Source organism: Camelina sativa, chromosome 12 (genome assembly GCF_000633955.1).
Source record: "Camelina sativa cultivar DH55 chromosome 12, Cs, whole genome shotgun sequence".
In the NCBI taxonomy this organism is placed as follows: Eukaryota; Viridiplantae; Streptophyta; class Magnoliopsida; order Brassicales; family Brassicaceae; genus Camelina; species Camelina sativa.
The window spans coordinates 11,414,657-11,433,344 of record NC_025696.1 but is presented as its reverse complement, the minus strand read 5'-3'; the positions used below and the strand labels follow the sequence as shown (position 1 = coordinate 11,433,344).

At 31.8% G+C, this 18,688-nt stretch overlaps 5 protein-coding genes across 5 annotated transcripts; 3 read left to right on the top strand and 2 right to left on the bottom strand.

Annotated features, from left to right (window-relative positions):
- On the bottom strand, nucleotides 1,335-2,598 carry LOC104733407 (putative F-box protein At5g66830). The gene has a single exon (XM_010452984.2). The coding sequence runs from the start codon at nucleotides 2,496-2,498 to the stop codon at nucleotides 1,335-1,337; it is 1,164 nt and encodes a 387-aa protein (XP_010451286.1). The 5' UTR covers nucleotides 2,499-2,598.
- LOC109128106 (probable F-box protein At4g22060) lies at nucleotides 7,484-8,795 on the top strand. The gene has a single exon (XM_019233895.1). It carries the CDS (start codon nucleotides 7,582-7,584, stop codon nucleotides 8,773-8,775), a length of 1,194 nt encoding a protein of 397 aa, XP_019089440.1. The 5' UTR covers nucleotides 7,484-7,581; the 3' UTR covers nucleotides 8,776-8,795.
- Nucleotides 9,646-12,154, top strand: LOC109127929 (probable F-box protein At4g22060). Its single transcript, XM_019233531.1, has 3 exons — nucleotides 9,646-9,657; nucleotides 10,518-10,983; nucleotides 11,418-12,154. Exons 1-3 carry the CDS (start codon nucleotides 9,646-9,648, stop codon nucleotides 12,152-12,154), a joined length of 1,215 nt encoding a protein of 404 aa, XP_019089076.1.
- Nucleotides 12,737-14,217, bottom strand: LOC104733406 (DNA gyrase subunit B, mitochondrial-like). Its single transcript, XM_019233830.1, has 6 exons — nucleotides 13,978-14,217; nucleotides 13,608-13,721; nucleotides 13,407-13,523; nucleotides 13,264-13,317; nucleotides 13,068-13,173; nucleotides 12,737-12,885 (listed from the first exon to the last, which is right to left on the bottom strand). The coding sequence occupies exons 2-6, from the start codon at nucleotides 13,662-13,664 to the stop codon at nucleotides 12,752-12,754; spliced, it is 468 nt and encodes a 155-aa protein (XP_019089375.1). The 5' UTR covers nucleotides 13,665-13,721; nucleotides 13,978-14,217; the 3' UTR covers nucleotides 12,737-12,751.
- On the top strand, nucleotides 17,364-18,372 carry LOC104731313 (aspartic proteinase oryzasin-1-like). Its single transcript, XM_019233938.1, has 2 exons — nucleotides 17,364-17,592; nucleotides 17,715-18,372. The coding sequence occupies exons 1-2, from the start codon at nucleotides 17,412-17,414 to the stop codon at nucleotides 18,197-18,199; spliced, it is 666 nt and encodes a 221-aa protein (XP_019089483.1). The 5' UTR covers nucleotides 17,364-17,411; the 3' UTR covers nucleotides 18,200-18,372.

Here is an 18,688-nt window from a genome sequence, read left to right as displayed (position 1 = left end):
GAACCCAAGCAACAAAACAACACAAACAACAAAGAATACACCCAAACAAGAGAGATCTCATGCTTAGATCAACCATGGTCAAGCACTCACCTCAAGAACAGGAAGATTGGATTGAGAAACGTGGAAAACAACACCTCCAGAAGCTCCCCCTTTGTTTCCAGCAACAGCTAACCCTCCTACAGCCTCAGATCTCTCCAAAAACTCCAAGAACAAGCCCAGAAAGTCACAGAAACCTTTTCTCTCTTTTCTCTCTTTCTTTCTCACACAACGGCGACCGAAAGAGACTTTCTGAAACCCTCAGTTCGTCTAAGACACTTATCAACACGATTAGGGTTTTAATTGAACCAAACCGAACCAATTCGGCAAATAATCAAACCGGCCGAACCCAGAAATAAGTGATATCGATCGATGCCACTAGGGTGTCGATCGATGCTGCTTCCAAAATCACAAAATCTGGTTCGCGGATGTTACACTTATATATACTATCATGATTATAATTTTCAAATTTTTTTATTATATTATATTAAATTTCTTTCAATTTTTCAACTTTTATTGGGTTAGTCATAAAATCATTGTAATTGAATAGATAATTTTCACCAATTGTTCATCCAATATATTTGGAGTAAAACAAATTTAATGGTTAAAGAAATTATGTCACAAAACAATTTTAGTAATTATAAGACTATAATTATGCCAAAATGAAAGTAAAGCAACATAAAATTTGTTTAGAATACATTTTATAGGTGGTGATAAAGAACATACTTTAACAATAAAATAATTTTGGGTGTAAGAACATATTTTTAATGGTAAAACGTAGAGTAAAATTGTATGTGGTTACTTATTAGATGTTGCTTTGATGAATTTCTTGTATGTAAAATATTTTGTGAATAAGTTGTGAAACATTTTTGAAATTTGACAATAATAATATTTGTAATGATGAATATTTGGCAAAAGTTTTAGTGGGATATAATTTAGCTTTAAATTATTATAATAATTGTTATAATTTATTAAAAATATAGAAATATAAATAAATGTATGAAGGTGAATACAACTATTCTCTAACTTAAATTATTTATATATTTACTTTAAGAAATAAATTTTCTTTATATATTTTTGAAATTTTTTTAAGGTTTAAGATTTATTTTCAAATAATTTTTAAATCCGCACATCGTGCGGGTCCTTATCTAGTATGTATATATATATATATAATTTAAAATTAATAGCTTTACATGCTCAAAGGCATCAAAATATTGAAACTATTACCAAATGTTGTCATTATATGCGAAAATACATTTCTATTATTATATAACAAATACAAAATATAGGCTCAATCATTATCGTTTGAAACCGGGTAAGAACCATCTCGCGTCATTGCATAAAATGGACAAACAAACAAAGTAGTGTGTTTGTTCAACCTTCTTTGTATCGAGACTGAATATGAAAATATTGTTTTTGTCATATATACCATCAAGGTCATTGCCGTTGAAGTAAATCGAATTTCTCTTGATGCCTTTAATTTCTTTGGTGCGCACTGTGATACCCAAATCCAAAAGAATTGCTTCGTCTCCCAAAGAAAAAATTTCCTTCCACTTGTCCCCCTTCGACGAACCCATCTTGTAGATTTCAAAGTTCCATATTCGGCACAATCTTGGACGTCGGCCCTTAACAATTAAAACATCTCCACCTACAGTGACTACTATACGATCCGTATAGTAACCTCTCTGGACCTCCCATGGAATTCCAGGAAATCTCATGCCAAAACTGGAAGATATTAGTATGCATCCACGTACGCTAATTTTGAAAACTTGAACTGGATTTTCTCCAAAAAAATCAAAAATCTTGAGTTTATAATAGTTGAGACAATAAAGCTTGTGATCATTGTAAACCATGTCAAAACACTTCGCTATATCTAACGTAAGAGGAATTTGTTTCCACGAGTTGTCTTCTCTCTTGAAAGCAATCGCATTTTTTTCATCAACCATTCCAATAACTAGGTAATAGTTGGTTTTCTCGTCTATCCATAATATCGGAGAAGCGAGTCCGGTTTCCGATTCGAAAGTCGGTAGATTGATCCTCTCGCGGGTTAAAAGATCTAAAATGTAGAGATTATATTGAGGGTTGTCAATGTATTCATATCGAGGTTTCATTAAAAGCCAGCTTCTATAACTCGCCACACAAAAACTCTTTACAAAGTCGCTGCCGAGATCTTGAGTTTTGTAAACCTTGTCCTTTTCTTCAGGATTTAACAAATAACAATAATTTTTGTGCTTGGGAAATAGAATCATCCAAGGGATTTCATTGTTTGGTTTAGATTGTCTAGAAGCGGATTGCCAAGATGAACAAACACATTTAGCATGTTCAAAATCGGCAAAGCAAAGACGTTCAAAAATCGATTGCAGGAGATCTTGAGGAAGCTTGGACCAACAATGAAGATTTCTTTTGGGACCTTGTCGAGTGAACGATACATCCATATCCCCAGCCAGCGAAGGAGAGGCCATATGATGGAGTCTTACCGGCCGGGAGAGTATACAAAGCTCTTAACACCTATAGAACCGGTCAAGCCTTTAAGCCTGGGAGAAATAATGCTTTTTTCATTTTCTTCTGCTCAAAGAACATCTATAAAGAGAAAATTTGTCTAACTATATATACCAGACGACGCTTGATCGATCTATTAATAGAGCGTAAAGGCTTAAAGCACAACCTAAAAAAGGGGACAAGCAACATACACTAACCAATTCATTTATTTACAATTGATAAAATAGAGGCCATGTTCAAATTCTATGTTTTATCTTATTATGAGAAGAAGAATTATGATTGGGATATAAACATAGAAACGCATAATTTCATAGTTTACAACGCATTCTAACATAAAATACTTTATTATTAGCTAATCATTTTTAAATCTGAAAATATTACTTCTATCTAATTCTTGGTTTACCACGCTTATTGAGTTATTGGATCAACTAGTTCTTCGGTGAACCGTTTAATTAATTGATTAGTTTTCTTATAAAATCGACAACACCGTACAGTTCGTGTGTTCGTGNTCAAATAACATCTATAAAGAGAAAATTTGTCTAACTATATATACCAGACGACGCTTGATCGATCTATTAATAGAGCGTAAAGGCTTAAAGCACAACCTAAAAAAGGGGACAAGCAACATACACTAACCAATTCATTTATTTAGCATTGATAAAATAGAGGCCATGTTCAAATTCTATGTTTTATCTTATTATGAGAAGAAGAATTATGATTGGGATATAAACATAGAAACGCATAATTTCATAGTTTACAACGCATTCTAACATAAAATACTTTATTATTAGCTAATCATTTTTAAATCTGAAAATATTACTTCTATCTAATTCTTGGTTTACCACGCTTATTGAGTTATTGGATCAACTGGTTCTTCGGTGAACCGGTTAATTAATTGATTAGTTTTCTTATAAAATCGACTAGACCGTACAGTTCGTGTTTTCGTGACCGTACAATGTATGGAATTTAATATTAATCAAATTCGTTACCCTCCATTGAAGAATTTTCATTTTGAGGCGTCCATTAGATGCTTTCGAAGAAAAAGACCGTATTCATAAATCAAAATTATATATATATTCATTGATTTTCTAACTTTTACTTCCATTTAATCTTAATACTAATAGAGAGTTTAAATCCCCTATATATTAATCTATCTTAACATTTTTGGAGTACATTTTTGTGTCATCCTCTCTTATCTTTGTATCCAAACAAGTTCCAACTAAATTTTCTACAATCTTTACAACCAAACATAATCATTTCCTTATTTGATAATATTAATTACCTAAAATCAATCTATCTAATTTAAATTAATATGTCAGATTAAAATATAATTCTCCTTTTACTTTTATTTAATCTTATATTTAATTATTTTAATTACTATTTAATACATAAAGTTAATAAAATTTTAGATTTTTTTTAGCATATGATGTGATTTGAATTTTTATAAACGGATATATATTTTCAAAATTGTCTTAGGATATTTGTAACCAAACAAGTATATCCACATATAGAGCTCGGAATACATTTTTGGAGTACAATAGGGTGCCATCACTTTTTGCCAACTTTGGGTCGGGTTTTAAACTAAAATTATAACCGATTCAATTATCTGGATCCTCCTTAAGATTGGCGAATATTTGGGTCGGTTTTTAATCCAATAATATCAATTGAGAATCATAATAAGAATATGTCATATCATTCATTCATAAATCATAACTAACCAAATCGTAAAATGTATATTCTCAACTTGCGAATCAAGAGTTTCTACAAAACCCTACCTACAACCGTTAACAATATATATATATATATATGCAATTCATCATCGACTACAAGCACCTCTAAACCATTATAACATCATATCAACAAAATAATAGACATGTGGTGTACTACGGGGTAAAACCTAGTAGAGAAGCATTTTGTTGAAAATGCTGATGTGTCGTCGCCAGAGCGATTTGAAGATTTAATTGCAATTAAGTATCTCAAGATAAACATATTTACAAAAATAAGTCTTTTGATTTATTAAATGTGCCATTAAAATATATAAGGAAATCTTTATTTCATTATTATTTACATAATTGTGTCATTAGAATATATAAGATAATATTTCTTTCTATTAGTTTTTTAAAACAAAAGACTTTATCAACTATTAAAAATATATATATATATATATATATATTTAATAATTTAATTATCATTTTCATAACATATTTAATTATTTAAAGTAAATTACATTTCATAAACTATTAAAAACCTTATTCATCTATTTAACTTTTTTGAAATACAAAACTTATTCTCCGATTTTTAAAAATTTGATGACTGTTCAAGTACTATCTCTGTTTCACAATAAGTGTCATTTGGACACATTTCACAAAAATTTAAAAAATATTAAAATATACATATATGCCCTTATTTAATATTTAATGGGTTAATTTAATCATAAATTAAGGGTAAAACTAGAAAATCTAATGAAAAAGATGCATTGAAAATTTAAAATAGTGCATTGGAAATGTAAAATGACACTCTTTGTGAAACAAAAATAAAATTCTAAAATGACACTCTTTATTAAACAAAGGGAGTATATATTAAAAATTAATTATTACAATAATCTTAAAAATAAATAAAATTATCACAATTATCACAATAATTAATATTAATTTTCACATTTCACAGGTGAAATATATTTTTACACAAAATAACTAAATGTAAATTTGAATAAAAAAATATGTGTAAAATTATTATTATGACACCTTAAATTTCAAATAATAATTTTACTTATAATAATTTTATTTGAGTCGATTTATATGCGGATTGTTACCTAGTACTATTATCACATCGTCGTACGTTTAATTAGAAATCGAATATAATTTCTTTTGTCGTTTTGTGTAGAGATGTGTGTGGCAGATAATCAGATGCAAACACTACAAGGCCTGAAGGAACGGCATCGCTTAACTCTCCTCGCCTGGCAGTTTACTTCTTACATGATTTGGACTGAGAGGAATAATCGTCTACATCGACAGAACTTCAAGACCGCATATCAACTTCGACGCCTCATTGATTCCACCATTCGGAATAGGATCGATTCGTACAGGGACTCCAATCCTTCTATGGCTTCCTTGATGCTCCAGTATTGGTTCTCATCATCATAGGAGATCGAGTGATTGAGTGACTTTTACTATTCCATCGGCTAAATTAGCCTGCTTCTAGGTTCAAGGCTACGATCCTTTTGTTTATGGGTTTTTTTTCTTTGCTTACTGAACCTAAGGCTTATAAAACACTAAAGTTGGCTGGACTTTTGTATTTTTTTTTCATTTAAATGAGGTATTTTTCTTCCAACCAAAAAAGACAAAGTATTAAATTTCCAAATAAAAAATAAATGAGGTATTTTTAAGCTTTTTTCCGGTATTTAAGTAGAAAACCTTTTTCAAAAAAAATAAAGATAGTCAGATACGATCAAAACAAAGAGAGAAGAAAATGAGCTTTCATTTTTTTACTTTTTCTTTCTTCTTAATTACTTCTTTTTACTACATACATTTTTTTTTAGGTAAAATACTACATACACTTAAACTTAAATTCACTATATCTCTATGATAACCTACCTAGTGCACATAAAAACCCAGAAAGGACAAGAATCTCACATCTATCAAATTAATCTGTTAAACCAAAAAACCTTCATATATCTTATACATACAGTATAGGGCTGGGCAAAATAACCGATAACCAAATAACCGACCGAAACCGAACCGAAAAAAACCAAACCGAACCGAACCGAAATTCTTCAAATACCCGAATGGTTAGTAAAAATCTATATCCAAACTAACTGAAACCGAACCGAACCGAACCGACAATTAAATGGTTAACCGAAATATCCGAAAACCTAGAAGATATCAAATATTATATACTTAATATTATGCAAAACTATAAAATAAACTTAAAATATAAATTATTTCTAGATTCAAAACAATTAAATATTTTAAATAATCAATATATGTAAATGTTATTATTTTGAATTTACAAAGTTAAATACTATTTTGTAAAATTGAATCCATATTTTTCCCTTTTTTGTATTTTTGTTATTGTATATTTGGTTAATTTTGGTTATATTCGGTTAGTTTTGGTTATATTTGGTTTATTTGGTTAATGTTAATATAATTTATGTTAGTTATGGTTATTTATTTAAATAACCAAACCGAAACCGAACCGAAAGAAACCGAACCGAACCGAACCGAAATTTCAAAAATATCCAAATGGTTACTATATTACTATATCCAAAATAACCGAAACCGAATACAACCGAACCGAAACCGAATGGTTAACCGAATGCCCAGGCCTAATACAGTACATGTATCTACGATTCTACGGTATATTTCTTTTCTTAAATATCAAAAATCAAATCATTACTCTTTTCTTGTTTATAAAAACTTAAGTATTTGTTACAAGTCTAAATATGGACCGTACGTTTATATACAACTCACCTTTCCAAATTATAAAAAAGATTAGTAGGTGTGAGATTCTTGTCTAAATATGGATGATATACAACTCATCTCTTTCCAAAGTTACAAATTAATATAGTATGTATAAATATAAATTATGGACATGAATCCACTTCTTGTTTTACAAAAATTAAATAAAGAAATTATCAACAAAAAGAAATTTCATTTAGACACATGCATGTCTCTTTACATTTTTTTGGTATATATATATAATCTTTTATTATTATAAATCAATCACAAATTTAATAGTGTTATATGTACAAAATCTCTTAATGACTCAGTAACATTTTTCTTCTTTTTAAAAGTCAAATAAATATATAATTAATTATTATCAGATATACATGTCTTTTTGTAGATTAGAGTAGGTAAGATTTCATTTAGCTGTTTAGGGTTTATTTAGGTCTCTTATTTAAACAGATGGAGTTGGTGATATATGGAAAACTAAACAAACACATCTTGTGGCCACCAAATCTCTAGCGCCGGCTCTGCTAGTTTCTAATGTTTTTTTATTAGCGAGAGAAAATTTCGTTCTGATAAAATTTGTTTGAGAAACGCTTTGATGACTTCTCCTTCTCTAGTGTCTGATGGATCAAGCTGGTCTAAACTTCCTTTAGATCTCTTGAACATGGTTTTTGAACGTGTTGGTTTTGTAGATTTCCAACGAGCTAAATCAGTGTGTCCCGCTTGGTTACATGCTTCGAGACATTCAACGCCAAACAATCAGATCCCTTGGCTCATTATGTTTCCAAAAAACGGTAAAGATTATTGTCTTCTTCTTAATTCTGAGGAAAAAAAGAAGGTGTATAGAATTCAAGATCTTGGTGTTGAATTCGAAAGTAGTCATTGTTTGGTGATTTATGGAAGCTGGCTCTTTATGAAAGATGCTAGATACAATCTCTTTATTATGAATATATTTACTCGCGAGAAGATTAGTCTTCCGTCTGTGGTGTCACGATTTGGTAAAATAAAGATTACAAGAACCATCCATGATATGTTGTGTCTAACTATTGATGATGAATATGAAGGAAAACCTGAAAAACACATCAGTATTGACTTCCCTAGATTATGGATAGATGATAAAACCAAAAATTATGTGGTTATGTGGTCAATCCGATCCTATCTTGTTTATTCAAAGAGAGGAGATAATTGTTGGAAACATGCTGATCGCTGCAGTGTTAACATGTTTGAGACTGTTGATATAGTATGCATAGATCATAAGATTTACTTGTATAGTATATCACGTGATGTCAAAGTTATGGAATTTTCTGGAGATATTCTGCGACAAATCTTTGAAACGCAAGTTGACTATGATATTCTCCTGGAAAAGGGAATTGAAAGCGAGGCTCGTCATATATGGAAAGCTAAAACAGAACATCTTGTGGTCACTATGGCTGGAGAATTTCTTAGAGTTAAAAGCATAATTGATTCTGATTTTTGGTACTTCCGCATCTACAAAATGGATTCTTCAAATAACAAATGGGAGAAACTTACTTCTTTGGAAGACGAGGCAATACTTTTGGATCAAGGTATCACTGTGCTTGCTAGCGCCACTGAAAGAATTAATAGAAATTCAATATATTTCAGTGGTTATCGTTCCCTTTATTATTTCGGATTAGACCGTGTTTGGAGTGAAGAAGACATCTTTGTCTTCAGTCTCGACACACAAGATGTTGAAACACCACATCATAGTATTTTTCGCTCTATTCAATTATCTGGCGCTCGATGGTTTGTGCCAAATTTCAAACATACATGATTGATCTCAACTCTGTTATATCTTTCCAAAGCTTTTTCTTAAAATATATCATATAATATATAATGTTATAAAATCGTATTGGAATAATATCAAATTTAGATCACATTGTAAAATTATTAAGGTCTTTTATTTTCATTCTGATCCTCATATTCTTACAGTGTTTCTTCTTGAAAGATTTGTTAAATGTACAATTTTCAGTTTTTAAAATATATTTGGGGAAAATACCTTTTAACATTTCTTTCAGATTTTAGTGAGTAAAATGAAACAAAGAGAGTCCTTCCGGGAGTGGATGATGACATTCTAGAAGCGTTGTTGTAATTTTTTTTTATTAGTCGATATAAATGTCATACGTGATTATTCTTGGCCCTCACTAATCACAAGATTTTTTTATTTGAAGATATTACTTAATTCGGGTTTCGATAAGGTACGTTATACATAGATCATCGGCAAGTTTCTGACACAGCAAATGGGAAGGGACGATCATTATCAAATATCATAACCTACCAGAGTTAGTTGGCTCAAACTTCATATGTGTGACGACCAATAACATGTCCTTAGCAAACCATCATCTTAGAATTTCAATCCGCGTTGATTATTGTTGATCAAGATATACATATCGGTCAACCAATCTCGACTCAGCATCGCACTCTATGATACCATATATATAGAATTCCATTTTATTATGTTTTGATAAAATGATTGATGGATCCTTCATTCTTTGACTTGCTGTACAAATAAGTATAAGGACAATTTATTTCGTTTCTTTTTGCTCTTTCCAATGGCTTTTTGTATATTATCCTGGTGGACTTCCCTAACTTGAAATTTGTAATAGTTAAACTGAGAGGTGCAGAGGATACGATTAATTAGAAAATGGACCTTGAGGTTAAACCGAATTACCCAATTTTTCATTTTATGAGTTTTTATTTTGTAATTTATAGTATTATATAATTATTCAATATTAATATATGTATGCTAAACCGAGTGAAGAAAATGGAAAAGAAGAGGAATCTAATAAACCATTCATTCTGTTTAACGAAAACTAGTATTCTAACATTTTTATTTGTCTCATGAAGATAAATTTAATTTTGTACTTTTTATATCATATATCACTAGTAAAAATAAGTTGTATGGTTACAAAAAAAATGTGTAGGAATAACTTGCCGTAGCCAAAAAGAAATTGTTACGGATTTGTTACAAAAATAATTAGTAATTATTTACTCGTCACAAACTGACCCCTTCATCGCAATTTGTCGCTACTTGCTACATATTAGATACAGCCAAACTTGTCGCCATTTGCTACTAATGGATACAGTTATATAAGTTGGGTTGAAACAATTACCGTCAAACGTATTAGTAGCAAATAGTTACAAAACGTGACAAAAATTGTTGTGGCTACATACTCACAAAAATCTTCAAGGGTGGTTGTCATTAACTTGTTACTAATTGGGACAAGAAGTTTGTCGCATATTTTTCACAGCTAGCTTCGGATATTCGGAAAGAGTTAGCTACGCATTACTGTAACAATTAGTTTCGATTGCTACTTTGTAAACGGTAATAGAAAGCAGAGTTTTAGACCACAGTACATAGCAGAGATATAAACCAAAAGACTCTGCTCAGAGTATTAAAACAAACGAGCAGGGGTTAAAGAAAGCTGCTATTGAGTGTTCATCAGAGGATGGCACTACCTTGAAATGCATCACCGTCCTCGTCTTCTGGTTCATAAGTCTCATAAGGCACATTAGTCTGATGGATCAAGCTGGTCTAAACTTCCTTTAGATCTCTTGAACATGGTTTTTGAACGTCTTGGTTTTGTAGATTTCCAACGAGCTAAATCAGTGTGTCCCGCTTGGTTACATGCTTCGAGACAATCATCGCCAAACTGTCAGATCCCTTGGCTCATAATGTTTCCAAAAAACGGTAAAGATTATTGTCTTCTTCTTAATTCTGAGGAAAAAAAGAAGGTGTATAGAATTCAAGATCTTGGTGTTGAATTCGAAAGTAGACATTGTTTAGCGATTTATGGAAGCTGGCTCTTTATGAAAGATGCTAGATATAATCTCTTTATTATGAATCCATTTACTCGTGAGAAAATTAGTCTTCCGTCTATGGTGTCACGATTTGGTAAGATAAATATTAAAAGAACCATCAATGATATGTTGTGTCTAAACATTGATGATGAATATAAAGGAAATCCTGAAAAACACATCAGTATTGACTTTCCTAGATTATGGATAGATGATAAAACCAAAAATTATGTGGTTTTGTGGTCAATCCGATCCTATCTTGTTTATTCAAAGAGAGGAGATAATTGTTGGAAACATGCTGATCACTGCAGTGNCAGATCCCTTGGCTCATTATGTTTCCAAAAAACGGTAAAGATTATTGTCTTCTTCTTAATTCTGAGGAAAAAAAGAAGGTGTATAGAATTCAAGATCTTGGTGTTGAATTCGAAAGTAGACATTGTTTAGCGATTTATGGAAGCTGGCTCTTTATGAAAGATGCTAGATATAATCTCTTTATTATGAATCCATTTACTCGTGAGAAAATTAGTCTTCCGTCTATGGTGTCACGATTTGGTAAGATAAATATTAAAAGAACCATCAATGATATGTTGTGTCTAAACATTGATGATGAATATAAAGGAAATCCTGAAAAACACATCAGTATTGACTTTCCTAGATTATGGATAGATGATAAAACCAAAAATTATGTGGTTTTGTGGTCAATCCGATCCTATCTTGTTTATTCAAAGAGAGGAGATAATTGTTGGAAACATGCTGATCACTGCAGTGTTAACACGGTTGGGACTGTTGATATGGTATATATAGATCATAAGATTTACTTGTATAGTAATTCGCGTGATGTCAAAGTTTTGGAATTTTCTGGAGATATTCTGCGACAAATCTTTGAAACGCAAGTTAACTATGATATTCTGGAGGAAAAGGGATTTGAAAGCGAGGCTCCTGATGATATAAGGAAAGCTAAAACAGAACATCTTGTGGTCACTATGACTGGAGAATTTCTTAGAGTTAAATGCATAATATGTAGTGATTATTATGTTTGGTCCTTCCGCATCTACAAAATGGATTCTTCAAATAACAAATGGGAGAAACTTACTTCTTTGGAAGACGAGGCAATACTTTTGGATCAAGGTATCACTGTGCTTGCTAGCGCCACCGAAGGAATTGATAGAAATTCAATATATTTCAGTGGTTATCATTCCCTTCGTCATTACGGATTAGACCGTCTTTGGAGTGAAGAAGATATCTTTGTCTTCAGTCTCGACATAGAAGATGCTGAAAGACCACATTATAGTATTTTTCGCTCTATTCAATTATCTGGCGCTCGATGGTTTGTGCCAAATTTCAAACATACATGATTGATCTCAACTCTGTTATATATTTTCAAAGCATTTTCTTAAAATATATCATACAATATATAATGTTTTAAAATATTATTGGAATAATATCAAATTTAGATCACATTGTAAAATTATTAAGGTCTTTTATTTTCATTTTGATCCACAAATTCTTACAGTGTTTCTTCTTGGAAAATTTGTTAAATGTACGATTTTCAGTTTTTAAAATATATTCGGGGAAAACACAGTTTTAAAATATCATTTCTTTGAGATTTTAGTGAGTAAAATGAAACAAAGAGAGTCCTTCCGGGAGTGGATGATGAGACCAAGTTTATCGGTAGTATGTTAGTAGGGGTTGTTAAATTTAATATGAATTAATTGTGTGTTTTTTTTAAATATAAGAACCCATGATCTCTTAGATAAAATTTTCTTATTTATTAGTAGGTTCTTATTTTGGATCTTTTATTTTTGAAAATATTGTTTTTTAAAAATTTAAAAATTTTAATTAGAATAGAAGTGGTATAAATGTGTAAACATTTAAGATTTTATAAAATTAGAAAATAATGCATTTTAATTAATTTTCAAACATACAAAACATAATAAAAATATTAATACATATTATACTAAACCCATAAGTGATGAAAATGTCATGTTTGCTTCTGCTATATCCTCAACAACTAATTGCTTCAATATCCTTGTTTCTGGATTCATTGTTGTTTCCCAAAGCTGCTCAGGCATCATCTCTCCCAAACCTGCAAAAGCAGAAAACGAATCAGTACAGGTTTGCTTAGTTTCCCATGTTCATCTCCATATACATTCTGGTATTGGACGCTAATGATCCAACAAGTACTACAAGTGCCTCTGACATACTCATACTATGTGAGAAGCCAGGCAATGTAGATCGCAAAGCTCAGATTTCTGTTTAAATATTTACCTTTGAACCTTTGAATGGTGTAGGATGCGTTTGCAGGGAAATTGGCGGTGATCTTTTTAAGGTCAGCGTCATCATAGCAATATTGAGCATGTTTCCCCCTTTCAACCTGAGCAATTTTCATAGTAAAACAGTTTTTGTTAGAAATTCCTAAATCTCAAGCATCAAATTTCTGAAGATCATAACATATAAAATCTACCTTGAATAGAGGTGGAACGCCGACATAAATGCAACCCGCATCAAACAAGGCTCTCTGCAAAAAAAGAAATATTAAGTCAATGGTACAACTACATAAACGCTGCCAACTATTTAGGGTAAAATTTTGTTTTCCTAAACCAATACCTGATATCTGAAGAAAAATGTCAACAGAAGTGTCCGTATATGTGCACCATCAACATCTGCATCTGTTAAGATGATTATCTTATGGTACCGCAAATTTTCTTTCATAAATTCTTCTCCCTGAAACCAGTTAATTATTGCATTGAGTTTTCCAGACCCACAAAAAAAAAGAGAGAAGCAAGAGATGGAAAAGGGAGATGTCACCTTCACACCGAGGCCAAGGCCAAGAATTAGATTTTGAATTTCTTCATTCTTATACATGGCTGCTTCATCCTTTCTTTCAATGTTCAAAATTTTACCCCTCAAAGGAAGAATTGCCTACAAAAACCAAAACCAGTTGAATCATCATTCAAAGAAAGCATCGCCTTTTTCAAGCTATATAGACTCTCCGATTTCACAGAAGATACAATGTCTTTGACTGGTATAAAGAAGACTCCTAGTATTGTTAGTCTAATCCTAGCCTATTGTTTGGAAATTAAATGTAGGTTCTTTCAAGGATGGATCAACAATCAAATCCCCTAATCATGACCCTTATTGGATAGTGACACAATGAAATAGAGGTAGATGTGATTACCTGAAAACGTCTGTCACGGCCCTGTTTCGCACTGCCACCAGCAGAATCTCCTTCAACTATAAAAATCTCTGGAGAGATTGAAAATGGATGTCACTACTTGACCGAATTAGCATGGCCAATGGAGTTTGTTTAATCAGCCAGTTTCCTAGGAAGTGATGATGACTTCAAAACGCTTTTCGACCTGACCAACTCCCTTGCCCTTTTGGCATCTAAAGCAGCCTAGAGAGAGAAGGCGTGGTGAGGCAGATTTTCATACTAAATTGGTTGAAAGATAAATAACATGAAAGACATAGAAAGCAATACGCTAAATCAATAGCTAACTACAGACTGCTGTAACCGTCCTTGTGGATTGAAAGATACATTTGGTCCATGCTTGTAGATGAAGAAGCAGAAGTATTGATATGTGAATCAAAAGCATAACAATGGAGATTTGAAACCAAAACCTCCCAATCAAAGAACCCTAACAATGGAGATGTGACATTCAAAATTTCTGATTATTGAGAAATTTCATTAGCGATTCTTACATAAAACCCTAATTTTGCGAGACCATAAGATTAGCAAACATGAAAATGGGAGAAACTGTAGGGAACTGACCTCGGTTCTGTAGGGAACTGTGGTAAACCATTGCCTTCGAATCCATGGTTTCAGTTGATTTCAGGTCCTTCGATCGCAACCGAGAGAGAGAGAGAGAGGAAAAAAGAAAAAATCTCGTCGGTTTCAGTTTTTTTTTTTCTTTTGTATTTTACACCCGACCAACCACAACCTGACACGTATCGTCCCTTAAACCAATATTCAGTCTCTTATATAAGGGGAGTTCTAAGATTTTATTTTCCTTTCTGATTTATTTTTTTTTATCAAAACTCTTAAAACCTCCCTATGAACCTCCTATGAACCTCCCGATAAATATGCTCTGACATTCTAGAAGCGTTGTTGGAAGGGACGATCATTATCAAATATCATAACCTAAGAGTTAGTTGGCTCAAACTTCACATGTGTGACGACCAATAACATGTCCTTAGCAAACCATCATCTTAGAATTTCAATCCGCGTTGATTATTGTTGATCAAGATATACATAATACATATCGGTCAACCAATCTTGACTCAGCGGAGATGACAATTTTAATCACCTCCATGAATTCAGTTAGCATTCCCAGAGCCAGAGTTATATTTACTTGCAACAACGGTTCTTTGTCGAGCATTTAACATTATATTTGATTTGCATACGGTTCTAGAGTTTTAACGGTAAATATGCTACTTGCTCTGTGTTTTGTGAACTTTCTATATCATATATGAATCAAGGTTAGTAATGCAAACCTCTCGGTGCACCCAAAAAAAGAGAGGTGAAATTCATAAAAACAAATGAGTGAAGGATATTGAATTAGTATATAGTTTTGAGAAAGTGATGCATATAGTAATTACGAAAGTGCCATGAGGGCTAACAAAATCAGCTTTGCCAAGCTAAAATAATATAATATCCACAGTTCCAATTGTTGATGAACATATATTTTTTCATGAAAAAAACCCCATTGTGTGGCCTCTAACTCTTTAGCGCACGAGAAAGAAGAGAAAGGAAATTAGATAAGATTAGTGGGAAATAAATGCATTTCTCTAAAAAGTTACTCGTTTAGTTTCCTACTCTCTTTTTCAATTTTCCAATAAATATCAACTTTGCAAATAAAGCCTCTAAACTTATTTATATCTTTCCTCAAAGTCTGAAAAGACTTAATTGCATGATCCCTCTTATATGCCAGCCAATCAAAATGCAAAATTACTCAAAGTTAGTACTATAATGTAACAGAGGTATGACTTTTTGGGTTTAATCGAGTAAATAGAGGAATAGAACCTACCTTCTTTATATACGTCTTTGGTTGTTTGTGAGTAAAAATCAAGAATTGCCATCCTTGTTCAGTGAATCATACCATTTAATTTTCTATTTAAATAATTTTGATGAGACTAGAGAGTTGAAGATACAAATTGATTAAAGCAAATAGTAAAAATTGAAACTGAATTTTCGAATTTGAATATACCAACCCTTGCTGCTTTTTCCTTATATTGTAGAATTTGATTAAACTGAATGATCGATTTTTAAGCTGGCATATTTATTTATTTGTTTAAAAATTAAAGGGAAATGAATAAATATTTGAATTCAATATCATGAAAAGTAAAGCTCGATAGTCAAAACAAAATTCCTAATTGTATAACCATCCTAGAATACAAAAGATAAAAACAAAAAGAAATATATAGATTAAAACTTTTTCTGTCTTTTTCTTGATGATTGCAATCTTACAAACTTTTCAACACATAAAGTACGTCCTTTTTGCTTATTGCTCTTATGATATAGTATATACATAACGTGTACCAAATTGTTGGCATGATAATTACAATAGACATGCACATTTTTTTATATCGTATTTATTTTTCTCCAAAACAAATATGACTAAATCATCAAAGAAAGGTAAATGCTACTTGTTGTGTGTATTTTTTATTTCTTTGAGCCATCATATTTATTTAGGCGGTTAAAACCACTAACTAGAACTTATGATTGTGATTTTTCATTGAACATTTTTTTATCACTAAGCATTAAGTATCAAACAGATTTTTAAAACTTCACTTAGAGATGGAATATGTATTTAAGATATTTGATGTCAAAAAATAAAATGTACTAAGATATTCAATTCTATAAGCTATCTCTTATTTTTTTTTTTGCATTTGTCCCTAATTTTATGTTATTCGAGATCATAGGTTCGTATCCAACCAAAATGGTATGAAAAACACTGCTATTTTTTTTTTGGGTTAAATTATATATATGTTATATACTGTGTGTATTTATTTCGTATCATTGTTGTATGTAATTTGTTATACTTAGATGAAAAAATCGTTGAGGAATGTAAAAATACGATACAAATAAATGCAATAAGCGCGTGATCAAATAAAGAACGTAACTCCGTTTCAGAAAGAATAGAAGAACATTTGTATTTATTTTCTTTTTTTAAAAAAAATTAATTCTTTCAGCCATCATATTTTTTTTTCAAAAGGAGCAATTTTTTTCTTTCAGCCATCATATTTATTTAGGCTTGTTAGTGTTAATGTGCTCTCAACTACTCTGGGTTCCTCGCTCCTTTCAACTAGTTCTATATAATCCAATTGAACAGAGAGCAAAAATCAAAAGAAAAAAAAGAAAAAAACAAACCAGAGATGAATAGCCTTAACTTTTTTAGAGTTCTTATTGCAACTTTCCATCTCCTCCTCCTCCAGTCGTACGCAGGTTAGCTCTTTGATAATGTAGTTAGATCTTTACATACTGTACGTACGTATGATCCATTGTTTATACACTTTTGTAAGCTTAACTCTCTTTAAATTTTTTCAGTGCAAGGGATTATCAGAATCGCGTTGACGCTGGGTAATACTTCATTCAACAAAAACGGAGTGGGGATGACGACTTCTAAGCAAGATATCTATTTCGGGGAAATAGCAATTGGTACTCCGGGGCAACGTTTCACAGTTCTGTTTGATACCGGCAGTAGTGAGCTTTGGGTACCGTCTGGGAAATGGCCGGGCAAGAAGCCTCACAATCTTTACGAGTCGGAAAAATCAAGCACTTACAAACCCAGTGGTAAGTTTTCAAATCTACTTTTCTTAGTTTTTTTCTATAAGAAATGTAACCATATATACAAATACAGTGTAAATTCTATTGACGATCTAACACATTTGTGTATAATATATGAACCGATGTAGCCATCAAGTACGGGCGAGGTGCTCTCACAGGCTTTCTAAGCATTGACACTGTCGATGTTGGTGGAATTACTATAACTGATCAGTCCTTCACAGAGGCCCGTTCTACTCCGAGTATAGAAGACCCACTTCTAGATGAAACCTTTGATGGCATATTGGGACTTGGGAGTCCTCAACTTTCTTCAACAAAAACTGTTCCTGTCTGGTATTCGATGATGAAACAAGGAAAGATTGAAAAGAACATTTTCTCCATATGGCTTGGGAGGTCTGAGAGCTCTGGAGCAGGAGGGGAGATAGTGTTCGGAGGAACAAACCCAGCTCACTATACGGGACAGCACACTTATGTCACCGTGAAAGGGCGTAGACACTCTTTCCAAATGAACAACATATTTGTCGGAAAAGCAGATACCAAGAGATGCTCAAGAGGCTGCAAAGTGTTTGTTGACTCGGGCACTACAAACATTATTGGTCCAACGTTACAAAAATAAAATAAGATAATACTTAGTGAAGAATTTTATATTAATTGTCGCACGATCAAATTTTTGTTTTTTGTTGACGTAATTTGATTATAGGCTATGATCAAGGACATCAATGATAGAATCAAACTATCACCAGATTGCAAAAAGTTCAAGAAGCTGCCTGATGTAACCTTTTCGATAGACGGAAAGAGTTTCTCAGTCAGTCCACGTGATGTAAGTCTATTAGACCATCGTTACTCGAGAAACAGGAGAACATTTTTCAGAAAATAAAAAAAAAAGTTTTTTATTATATATATTCATTTTTTATTTATTTTTTACTATATATACCAATGAGAAAATGACACCTCTCTGTTTAGTAGAGAAAACCGTTTCTTCCAGTCCTCCAGCAAGTAACGATTTCTTCTGATTTCTTTTCTCTCTCTTCTTTTTATTATTTTTTTAATAAAAGCAATCATGTGAGTAACCACCGATGTGGATGCCCTTAGACGGACATTTTTC

Coding starts and splice junctions, on each gene's coding strand:
- LOC104733407 (XM_010452984.2), bottom strand. CDS start 2,498: ATGGCCTCTCCTTCGCTGGCTGGGGATATGGATGTATCGTTCACTCGA.
- LOC109128106 (XM_019233895.1), top strand. CDS start 7,582: ATGACTTCTCCTTCTCTAGTGTCTGATGGATCAAGCTGGTCTAAACTT.
- LOC109127929 (XM_019233531.1), top strand. Junction 10,984..11,417: donor AAATCCTGAAAAACACATCA/GTATTGACTTTC, acceptor ATGAATATAAAG/GAAATCCTGAAAAACACATC.
- LOC104733406 (XM_019233830.1), bottom strand. CDS start 13,664: ATGTATAAGAATGAAGAAATTCAAAATCTAATTCTTGGCCTTGGCCTC. Junction 13,524..13,607: donor GCCTTGGCCTCGGTGTGAAG/GTGACATCTCCC, acceptor AACTGGTTTCAG/GGAGAAGAATTTATGAAAGA. Junction 12,886..13,067: donor CACCATTCAAAGGTTCAAAG/GTAAATATTTAA, acceptor CTGCTTTTGCAG/GTTTGGGAGAGATGATGCCT.
- LOC104731313 (XM_019233938.1), top strand. CDS start 17,412: ATGACGACTTCTAAGCAAGATATCTATTTCGGGGAAATAGCAATTGGT. Junction 17,593..17,714: donor AAGCACTTACAAACCCAGTG/GTAAGTTTTCAA, acceptor GAACCGATGTAG/CCATCAAGTACGGGCGAGGT.